The 12,334-nt window shown below is 38.2% G+C and overlaps 1 protein-coding gene across 9 annotated transcripts in view; it reads left to right on the plus strand.

Moving 5' to 3' along the window:
• nrxn3b (neurexin 3b) overlaps positions 1-12,334 on the plus strand; it is a 313,614-nt gene that overhangs the window by 275,173 nt on the left and 26,107 nt on the right. For 7 of the 9 annotated variants that reach the window (XM_016562578.1, XM_016562579.1, XM_016562582.1 and 4 more), the window contains 3 exons: positions 3,396-3,567; positions 10,175-10,264; positions 11,319-11,629. In XM_016562578.1, coding sequence (XP_016418064.1) covers positions 3,396-3,567; positions 10,175-10,264; positions 11,319-11,629 — 573 coding nt within the window. The remainder of the gene's footprint in view (positions 1-3,395; positions 3,568-10,174; positions 10,265-11,318; positions 11,630-12,334) is intronic. The other 2 variants (XM_016562584.1, XM_016562585.1) reach the window with 1 other exon arrangement.

Here is a 12,334-nt window from a genome sequence, read left to right on the forward strand (position 1 = left end):
GCACAATAAAGCGACGTTCACTTGCAGAATGCAAGCTTCTAGAGGGCACATAAGTCTGAAGTAATGAATTTAGGTAAAGGGGTGCAGAGCCAGTGGTGGTTTTGTAGGCAAACATTAATGCCTTGAATTTTATGCGAGCAGTTATTGGTCGCCAGTGCAAATTGATAAACAGAGGTGTGACGTGCATTCTTTTTGGCTCATTAAAAATTAATCTTGCTGCCGCAATTGTTATTATTATTATTATTATTCCTGTATTACTGTAAGTTCCATCATTTTTAACATTTAATAGGCCTAAACTGTTACAGAACATCTCACACACAAATTGAGCATGGTTAGTGATTGATACCAATTGATCTTATGTCAGATTGGTCTGGTGGTCTCATTTTATTTCAAAGTAGCTATAATCATTCTGAAATGGAACGCTTTCAGACTATAGCTTTTGCTTCAGTATGTTTCACTTCAGTGTTTGGTTGGTGTGAATGCTTTTTATTGGGGGGCGGGGGGTGCACTCCAAGAAACCAAGGCTGGATTGTTTTCATTCCAGATCTACTTGCTGAAATAAAAATATATTGATTACGGATAATTTGCCTATTATAGCATAATGCATTTCTCATTGCTGCTTGTCTGTGCAGAAATGACCTTCGACAAGCAGCTTGCATTCTTTGTATCTGTGACAGACAGACACAAGTGCTGATTTGTGTATGTTAAGATTTTGTAATAAAATAAAATACAAATGTTTTAACAAAATGGTGGGAAAAGGGGGAAAACTTGTGACGCTGGCATCTATTCCTAGATTGTCAACCAGATACAGGGATCACCAGATAGTACTAGAACACACGCAACACATTTGGTGCAAAATGATTCAGTGTGAATACAGAACTGCAGGGAGAATCGAACTGGGTTTCAGACATAGCAATTGAAAAGTATCTAATTATAGCCTAAACATTTGCTGTAGAAAGTTTGAAGGCTGTTCTTTGCACTACACTTTGTTTATACTGATGATGATGGTTGCATATGGTTTAGTCCCTTGCCAAGACATCAAGGTACTGCGCTCCTGTCTGCAGGCTGCCGCAGCGATAGAGGCTTTCTGGGAGAGATTTGATGCCTGGGGCTGACTTTTTGTTGGAACCATTGATCGGAGGGACAGAATTGGATTGTGTAGCTTATTACTGGTGTCAGCGAACATTACATGTGGGAGAGATAGAGCCCTTCTTCATCGGTGCAGGTCCCTGCTGCAACTCAAATTACTATTATCACTCTTGGTTACGTTAGTACCACCCACGGCGGAGAAACACCAGACATTATGCTCTCCATCGCAGCGAAATTCTGCAATAACCTTTTAAATGTTTGCCACCATCTGTGAGACATCAGGTATTATATCAGAGAAAGTGCAACATTCAACAAGCATCAATCTTGTGTGCTGTTTCCTTTCTAATGAAAAAAAGCTATATAATGTGTGCTGTATTACCATAATGTGTTAATGTGTTAATTCAATATCTTGAATATAGGAATTAAAATTGACTATAATAGTGTGTAAAAATAGTGAGTCATTATTGCCATCTTCATTGGGAATGGTTTTATTTTCTTTAGAATACAATGTACCTTTACCAGCCCATTCTCTGAAAAGACAATGAAATGTTGGCCAATGCAGTGTAATTGGAAAAGTCAGTCACACCAGCCTGGATATGCACTAAAGCTGCATTCTGTTTACTGAGTGAATGATTTGGAACACTTAAACTAATGCAGCAACTCCATGTGCCACACAACTGTGCTCCTGGAGATTTGACTTACAGTTGATTTCAGTAGAGTTTGGCATTAGCATTTTGCTAGGTTAACGTCATGATACTCCAATAAGCATTAATATAGGCTACATAGTACGTAGCAATATTGGGAATAGTTTTTTTTCTTCTAGATACCTTTCAGTATTTCATTAAACATTTTTATTTATACATTTATTTACATTTGCATAGTCTTTCACACCATCTTATTTTTTATTTATTTTATTTTATTTTATTTTTTTACATGGAGCTTACCACAATGCCTTCTCTGAAAAGGATGCAAATATAGGCTGCCTTAGAAACAAGGTTTCTAAGGAGGCAGCATAAGTGCATTTCTAACATGTGCGCCTAGAGTGCATTATTGAGGACTTAAGATGTTGCCTCAGTAGTCATCTCTCTAGGTTTTAGAACTGAGCATATGTTGCTTGTGGTAGAGAACTGGTGAGCTAGAAAGAGATGCTTCAGAGAAATCTGTAAAGCCTCCTGACTCACTCCCATTTGTTATCATTTCAACCCTCACAACGAAAACTGTCTGAACTAGGATATCTAATAATCAGATGGTGCTGCCCAACCAGCCATTACTTTATGGGAGTTTGCAGATCTCAAGTTGTGCCAGGCATAGTATAGCTGGAATCAGAAAGCTTAAACAGACTCTTAGATCAGCTTGCTGTGCACTGCACTGCTTTTCTTGGCTCTAATGGAGAGCACAAACAGTGCATATTAATGTAGCATTCTCCAGCTTTTGGTCTGTCTTCACAAAATTAACCTTCATCATACACCTCTCATTAAAAACATTCCATTCACCTTATCATGCACTTTAATTGTCAATTGCAGTAGTTGTGCTCTCACCAGCAGATCTTAGGTTACGTTAATTGAAAGTAGAGCACGCTGAGAGTCTTGGGAAGCCCTCAGAAAACATTGAGGAACAGTGAAAGTTGGTGTGTGTGTTGGCAGATTAATTTATCACACACTTCAGTACAGCACATCCATGTATTTATTTACCTTCCCCTTTGTTTGAAAAATGGCTTCCTCTGTGCCATGCCTTGAGGACAGGTAATTGCACTTTCAAGAGGCCTGGTGGGGATTAAAACAAACGACATAAGACAAGAAATGCACTCCATCGAGTCTGGCATGCCTTGAAACCCTTTCATGATAGCTATGTGAACATGAACTTGGAGTGAAATTGGCTTTGCGAATGGCGCTAGCAGACTGTGCAAAAGACAATGGGGCAAGTTGTCTTAGTTCTCCATCAGGGAGTTATGAAGAGTCCCCAAACAGAAGCCATATGGGATACATATGTGAAAGGTAGAGGAGCATATGTTTGTGAATTTGCAGTAGGTCGGTACAAAACGCATTAGTCATCGTTACGTGCATGTCCCACATTTCTGTTGGCAGCTCATTCTTATCAACTGGATATAAAAAATGCAGCAGTCTTGGCATCCACATCAGTTTGTGTGCTCTCATTGGCAGCATCATTGCAGAGGTTTCTAAAAGTGGATCACTTTAACATGCAAATTTTTCCTGTTATTTAAGCTAGCACCTTCATCCTTTTACGCTGAGTTGAATCAGCCATTTGGTGTAGCTCAGCTGAGATTGTTTGTGTTGTTTCTATTCCAGGAAGAAGGAAAGGTGGGCGTAACGTTCAACATTGGCACGGTGGACATCAGCGTCAAAGAGATGACTACAGAAGTCAACGATGGAAAATATCATGTTGTGCGCTTCACAAGGAATGGGGGAAACGCCACCTTACAGGTGGACAACTGGCCAATCAACGAGCACTTTCCATCAGGTAATATACACAGCCTGCTAACTACCCAAAGTAAAGTTTCTCAGACAGAAGTGAGTTTTTACTGTTAAACCCACTGGATATCATATGCTCCCAAGGAAATCAAGGGTTGGAAGGCAAGGAGCAACATAATTTCCCTGCCCATGTAATTTATAATCTGCATGTTTCAAAGCATGCAAATTTTTAGAAATGGGAACAGGTGTTTATAATTACAACACTGATCTCCTTTCTGCTGAGGGAACGGCATAGAATAGAAAGGACACCGCAAATAAGAAAGCAAATGCCACTTAGTTCTCAATCAACTTGGCTTGCGTTGCTTTCTTAATTGTCCTCTTAATTGTCTTAATTGACGTTTCGTCCATATGTGAGACTAATCAAGCCTGGGCACCTGGCCTGCGCACAATGGCAGGCCAAGCCGTTGCCTTTGTCCCCGCGATTAGCGCCATGACATCTGGCCAGCTGCTTTTGAGAGGCTTTGAAAGGCAGAGGGAAGAGCGGAGCACAGGTTTAAGGCAGTATTGTGGCAGCTACAGCAGCTGTGGGAGAATGAGCCCCGGACCTCTGTGTATCTATGACTCCCAGACTTAGGAAGCCAGCAATGATGGATGAATACAAATGAGTTCATCAAATGCAGCAGAGGTTTGTTATAGAAGCTCAAGCGTTTCCTACACGGAGAAATAGGGCGTGCTGAAATACTGCCCTCAAACGCTATTGAAAAAAAAACCTCTCAAAAACCCTTCACACTCAATTAATTTGGGTTCTGTGTCCTCCACTTTGATGTCTCTGTTGCTTCGGCGCCCTCCATGGGATATCTGGCCCCTGCACTTCTCGTCCAATTAGAGAGCAGCTCTCGTCAGGGTTACTCAAGCTGTATTCAACAGCAGGTCTTTCTAAAGTGAGATAGCCTTAAAATGGCCAACATGCAGGCGAAGGGGACAGGCAGAAGGACATATGGCTAATGCTGTGCTCCCTATTCAAACTGGTTCTGTTATGGACACTGACAAAGAGCCAGAGATAGCATGCCATTTTCCTTACAGACTATTAGCCCCCTCAGAGCTACATATAACATCTGAAATGTCCTAAATGGCAATACATGTAAAATTTGTACATTGAAAAATAAACCTGCACAGTGAGGGGAGGTGTATAGTGGCTTCTACTGAAGCTGTTGCATCACTCAGTCTCAAATTAGTCTCACAGACATGATGTAATGATGTAGTCTATGTGAAACATTCATTCAGGAGACATTCCTAGTAGCATCTAGCAGTATTTTAAATGAGGAGATTATTTTTACACATTGCAGGATATCTGCAGAATCGCTGTGAATCTTGTGTTTACTTTGTATCCAGAGTGTAAACCACAAATTTGTCATAACCTTGTTGATATGAGAATATTCTGTGGTGGAAAAAAAGAAGAATATCCAACAAAACATTAGCGAGGATAGATTGCCATATTAACATGACTCATCAAACAGAAAAACATTCTGAAAGAGCCAAATCTGAACAATTGTTTTTTCTTATTCAATCAGTTTACATCCGTCAAAATACATCTATCGTTATGTCTGTTTGTTCCTTCCATCCATAACACATCTATCTTTCTAATTACTGTAGCTGGCTAGTGTGCTATATTGTTGATCTTACTATGCTGTATTGTATGTCTAATTCAGCCTGCATTTATTACACAGTTGTCCAGTTTATCTAGATATACATGCCAGAAGAAAAAGAAAATCTACTTTTGTCAATATCGAATACTGAGTGTGTACTGTATTGCAGGATAAAGTATTACACACATTTTGCTTGGGTTGTATGCTGTTTTAAACTTATATGCCCATTCATGTATTCCGTAAATGCAAGAAATTTGTTATTGTGCACAGCATACATACTACAAAATGTTCCTTGTTTGTTTGTTTCTCTTATTATTTCTTTCACTCTGGGCAGAATTAACCACCAGTGGTTAAAACTGTACAGTGCGGCTAAATTCCAGTAGGTCCAGTAGTAGGTCATCAAGACCTATTGCTCCCATGAATTCAATCAATTATGATATATATTGGCCTCCATTAAACCTCACATATTTGCATCAGACAAGTACTCAATATTTAAAGGCCAATGAATTTGCTCCAATTTTCATTAAAGCTTTGCCTCTGAAGTGATTTCGTCTTTTTTATGTAGAGATTCTAGACTCCCTTCAGCCATCATTCAATTGCAGATTTGGTCATTCTCTTTCTTTTTCATAGGCATACACACACTCAAACAGTGATAATATGCAGGACATTCATGTTTGTAATTTGACAGTTATTGATTTCAGTTCCTGCACCATCTCTTGAGTAATTACAGGCTAGGATTCAAACTCATAGAGTGAATAGCACTTGAAATGCTTCACATCAGTGATGCTCTGCGTTCCTGCCTCACTCAATAAACTGCTATCAGATCCATGCAGCTGTGTTGCCATGGCATGGGGTAAGAATTTCCAGGGTAGCCATTATCCCTGAGCTTATTCATATGTTCTAACTAAGCGTGGATTTTTGGGGCAAACTGAATGCCAGTCAATAAGATGTTTAATGATATTTAAGATATTTAAAGTTATTTGACCAATAAGAAGTTAAGATATTTAAAGTCATTTGAACAATAAGAATTGCACATAGTGCAGGGCTAACCAGAGCAACACCAGAGAAATACAATTTTGTCAGAATACGCAATACTTTTGAGCTGCTGTTAAAGGTGCTGTATGTAATTTTTTGACTGTTCTAAAGCATGAAATACTGTAATATGTTTGCAGATTTAGGAAACATGCTAAGTTCCCATACTTGTTTCTCTGAAAATCAAAGCTACATTTATTTATTCTACTTAATGTGTTTTCAGTGTCAAATAATTTGTTCACTGTTGATTAATTTTGCAACATAGTCACTATTATTGTTCTATTCACTTACAACACTTATATTGTTTGCATGATATTTGTGCCTGGTACTGTATAGACAGGTGATAGTAGCAGGGCAATGGTGTGATAATGTAAAACTATTCATTGATGTCCTGCTTTAGAGGCAGTCATATGCAGATTTATTGCCCATGTGCAAATGTATTACCCATGTAAAAAAATTTTTTTTAAAAAGCACAGTCTCATGTGTCCCCAGGAGAACAGTATCAAGAGAACTTACTTGAGCCATTCAATGGAGACAAAGATACGTCCTACGAACAGCTGAACAGAACATGCATTATTCTGAGATGTGTCCAGCGAGACCCTTATAGCCAAGGTTAGATTGCGTTCCAATGAGGAACAGAAACTTCTGACTTCTCACCAGTACAGACCATGATGAACTGGCAATAGAATTCATTCGCACGTTGTTTGTATGCTTTCAGCATCTGCTGATGGCCCCCTACCGCAAATCTCTGGCGCTGAAAGAGAACATAGTGACACCATGCCAGCATTTGTTTTGACTAAAGCAGTGCCATCTAAAGGGAGTGATTCATATATTGTTCTAGCGGGAAACCTGCACAAATGTGCTGATGGATGGGAGAAAACAGACACCATTGGCTTGTTGGACATCTCTCACAGATTAGAGCTCTTCTGTTGCTCTGAGCTTTTATGGATGAAATATGACACTCTTGGATTGTGTTGTAAAGTTAAGCACTCATACTGGGACAAGATATACATACATTATTTTTTTTTTTTTCAAATATGGTAGGTGCGGTGTGGCGTAGTGGTTAAAGATTTAGGCTAGTAAACTATGCAGAGTTTGTCCACAAGCTATGACTATTGTGCATCTGAGGAGATTATAACAGAAGAATTATCTTCAATATCAATATATTTTTTTTATATTGTGACAGTATTTATCATGATAATTATAAATGAATTTTCATTAAAAAGTAATGTTACATTAAGTAAAAACTTTACAGTCCTAAAAACAGGTTTTGGTTCGTGCAAACAAACAAATAAATAAATACATACATAAACGATGATTATTAATTGTATTATTATTATTATTTTATTTTAATTTATTTTTTTGGCTGAAATGTGATCAGGGCAAATGTTCATGAGATTCACTCATAAGGGTGATGTTGGGTATAGTCGGGGTATAGAGAATGGGAATCTATGTCATGGCATGTTGCATTCTGTGTAATGGTTGCTATATTTTTAGACACACTTAGAAGCACACAGTGTAAACAATTAAAAATCACCACAAAATAAGCAAACCTTTTTATATTAGTAATTTTCGGAAAACCGTTTACAGTCACTTAGAATGAAACATAACTAATATGCAAATCTCTTCAAGTTGAAAATAAATCGCTCAGTCATGTGTCTAAAATAAAAAAATGTGTTTTGCGGATACTGTAAAAATACATAACTTCACTTGAATGCCTTGAATGAAATTCAAGATTCTTTACTATTAGAGATGCTGAACAAGTTAACAGTGGAGTGTAGTAAATAAAGAAAATTAATGGGCTCAATCGTACACAAGATGCAAGATGCACAAGGGTATCAACAAGATGCCACAAATATTTGTGGTGTGAGCGGTTTTGCAGTTCAATGCAAATCAATGTATTTGTAATATACTGTATAATATATCTATAGTCATAAAACCACATTTTAAGTAGTTACCTTACCAAATTTCAGTTTCACTTGAACCCGAGTTCAGTAGTGAATGTAGACATTTTATATTATTTTGTTATATTATTCAACTAAGATTTTGTTTGAATGGTTAATGCTTACTGTGTCAATTACCGTAACCATTCTGACTGAATAATATTAACATAAAATAATATAAAATGTTTACATTCACTTCAATCTCTACTCTAACTCCCATGTCCTAAATTCCCACAATGCATTGTGCTGTGACATCATTCTCCCATTCTCTATAGCCACTGAACATTGTTTGGAGGTTAGATAGCTCTGCAAAGATCATCGTAATATATTCACATTAACATGAGAGATAGCAAGTGCTGGCAAAGTGTCTGATGTCTAAAATGAATGTCCAAACCCTCAAGCTCTCCTGGATCGCTCCAGCATGCAGGCCTCCATCCAGGAAAGCCACTCCAGCCCCAGGCTTGCATGCGCTGCCCATCAGGATCAAAGGCATCGGCAGCCCTGGAAGCTGCTTATTACCCCCCACCCCCACCCTCACCCCTTTACCTCGCCCATATCCCCCCTGCTCAGCCAGCAGTAACCAGCCCACTTTGAAGCCCTTTTTCTGCCTATTTAAAAAGGAAAGCACAAGAAAAGCGGGGGCCTTGAATCGCCACCGGCCTCGTCCATTTCACATCACTGTCACTGCAGAACCTTTGTGTTTCTGAATAGCACTCCTATTCTATGCACCTTTTTCTCTTTCTAGTTCTGAGAAGGTACGCTGTGACTCAGCGCTCAGTGACTTATTTAGCTAAGTGAGATGTGTTGAGTAACTTTGCTCTTTTGAAGTCCTTTTTGCATTTTTTGCTCTCAAGCTGTAGGGTTTTTCTTCTACTTCTTCTTTTTACTATTACAACCTCTTCAGAGTACTGCTGTAAAGTATATTTTCCCCCCGCTTGGTGTACATGAAAATGCATAGGAACTCAAAAATGAAATTCTGTAATCATCTACTTACCCTCGTGTTGAATGTTACTTACCCAGCATGAAGAGTGTTCATGCTGCTCTTTTTCATGCAATGAAGTGAGTGGGTACAGATGCTGTTGAGTTTGAAAAACCTTTTAAAAAGCAGCATAAAAACATTATGAAAGTGCACTATATGACTTGTTCACTGTATTGTCGTACTTATAGTTCAAAGTATGAAAAATAATCTGTTTAATATCCTTTAGTTTGAAAGACAGACATGCCATTTCATTCATTATGACCAACATTCATCTAATTCATGTTCATGTGCTTGAAATATGAAGTGCAGCTGGACGTGACATACAGTAAATACACCCAAGATGGCAAATGTTAGATCACTCTTGCAGCCCTAACACCTCACTCCAGTCAGAGAAAGTGTAACAAAGTACAAATAATGGCAAAATATTCAAGCGGCCCAATGCCTCAGAGGGTTTCCAGGGACCCCGCAGCAGCAGGCCTCACACCATGCTGTAATGACCGCATCTGTATGCAGTGTCTTCCTCAAATCTGTGTCATCACAAGCCTTATTTCCCAGCAGGTTTAGAGCTTCTACACATTATCTCTTTTATTTCTGTCTCTCTCTCTCTTTCTCATTCACTCCCTTTCTCTCTTTCCCTTACCTTAATAGTTCGTAAAGAGTTCCTTGGCACCTTGAAATGTTAAAGCATATGATGTCCAGTGGGAAAACAGTTACACCTCATTGGATTGCTGAGCAGTAGATCACCTGTTTTAGACGCTCAGTGGAAATGCAGTTTGAAATGAATTGTTAGTATGTCTCGCTTTAACGGTTGTCAGTATTTTGTCTTAAAATCTGAATGTGGTCTGTGATTCTTCTTGCAATAATTATGTGTTAAACTGTTTATTTAGTTGGCTACTATTTAATAAAACTGCCTTATAATCTTACAACTGAAGAAAACCTTACAATGAAACCTAAACTGCCTATGATAACAAGACCTAAATCATTTTAAACACGGCTAAACCTTCTTAAACAGTGTATAAATGTGCAATGTGCTAAGATGTCTTTCAAACTTTAAAGGCAACAGCGACAATGAGCGTTATCAAATGGCTAATAAGAAAATCCCGTTCAAATATACCCGGCCGGTCGAAGATTGGCTACATGAGAAAGGTAACCCTCGCAAGACCTCAGTGTTTTTTTCGTTGATTTTAATTTGCGTTCATATGCTCCTTGTCATGTCGTTTCGTTATATTTTTGTCCAACCAGGTCTGATGATTCTTTGCTTAGCCTTTTGCCACTAATTAACCTAAAATGTTCATAATTTACTTCCCTTCCCATTACGTAATATTTACGTTGAGTATTATTTTTTATGTGGATTGTGATCCTCTTTTGTTATTTCCATCAGATCATTGGCCAGTTAAAGGGACTGGTAACTAAGAATAACACTGCATAAGTACGTAGCTTCTGGACTCCAACTTTAAATCTAAACCAAAACTCAACAAAAGTCAGGATGTTTGTTTTTTATTTTTTTTGGAATGATCTTCCACAGTGGTAATGTTAGTGGTCGAATAATCCAAAAACCCAACCCTTAATGCAGCACGTTTCCAAAGACAACAAATTGGTGCTGAAGTGAAGCGCCACTTTGCTGACTAATGCACTTTTGTGTTTGAAGCCGGTGATGAAATCGACCGACACCTCTTCAGTTTCATTCAAAAACAGGATGAAAGGGAGGGGTGACCATTTAGCAGATTTACCATTAAAGTCCTTTGGATTATTAAATGTGTTTAAAGATCATTGCCTAAACTACATAAGATGATTATAAAGTCCCTTTAACACTGTCTAAAACCACATTGAAATCCCATTAGTGGTTCTACATGCATGAATCAACATGATATTCCTTTGAAATGTATGAGATGAGCTTTCTTCCTTGCCCACTGTAATATAGAATTGTAAATATGTAATAGTCTTAATTGGCCTGCATTTCTATTTCTAACCATATGAAAAACCATTTGGAATTTGCCCCAAAACATTTGCATGAGAAGCACCTCACAGTGAACAAGAAAAAAAAAAGTTAATCTTAATTTTTAATACTATGCTTGGATGTTAAAAGATAGCCCATTAATGATAACATTAATCAACTAGCTAAATTAAAATAAATAAATAAAATAAAATAAGTAATATAAACCATTCTGATTGTGTCTTCCTTCATTGGTCTTCCCCTCAGGTCGTCAGCTGACCATTTTTAACACCCAAGCCACCATCTCAATAGGCGGTAATGACCGCAAGCGACCATATCAAGGCCAGCTCTCTGGTCTATATTACAATGGCCTGAAGGTTCTCAACATGGCAGCTGAAGGTCATGCTAACATCAAGATAAATGGCAGTGTGAGACTGGTGGGGGATGTGCCCACCAGCAGAAGTCCCTCACGTACCACCACCTCCATGCCCCCAGAGATGTCCACCACCTTCATCGAGACCACCACCACCCTGTCAACCACCACTACCCGCAAACAGCGCTCACCACCCACAATTCAGGTAAGATCCATTGATTTTCTCCATTTAGTCTCCTTAAACCAAGGATATAGACAAAATTGTGAGGGTGGCCAAATACTCAACAGTGTAAAAATGTGTTTATTGTGCATTTATGTTTTCATGTAAGACACAAGAATTTAAGAGACCTCATGTCTAAACTCTCACATCTGGCTTCTTAGTATTGAAGCTATCGAAATTTTCCAATGAGATATGGTGAGTCTGTGTCCAGCATTCAAAAGTTTTGTTTATGTTCTGTAATGACTTTGATTACTTAATTTTAACTGTAGGGAATTAATTATTATTAATTCATTCAGGTTTATTTCTAGCTCAGGTTTTGAAAGAACTCGATCTGAGAATTCGAGGGCCACCTGATCAAAACTGATTCTGAATTTAAATGGTTTACACTCTATCAGCTACTCGGCCAGCGAGAAGTTAATGTCAGTGTATATTACCAATTGAATATGTATTTTATGTGCTCCCTGGCCATGGGTTAACACAATTATGATAATTTGTCAGCTCTTAAGAGAGAGGTAACGTTGATCTTGGCAAAGTTTTAACCTTGAAATTATATGACACCAAACAATGATTTTCTATAAATGAAACATGAATTTTATTGGTTATTCTAGATTACATAAAACCTAAACTAAAACACACATACACACACATACAGTTTCAGTGAGAGTTGACGGAGTTCTATGAAGCTTTCAA

The sequence above is a fragment of the Sinocyclocheilus rhinocerous genome, unplaced genomic scaffold (genome assembly GCF_001515625.1).
Source record: "Sinocyclocheilus rhinocerous isolate Xijiao unplaced genomic scaffold, SAMN03320098_v1.1 scaffold769, whole genome shotgun sequence".
In the NCBI taxonomy this organism is placed as follows: Eukaryota; Metazoa; Chordata; class Actinopteri; order Cypriniformes; family Cyprinidae; genus Sinocyclocheilus; species Sinocyclocheilus rhinocerous.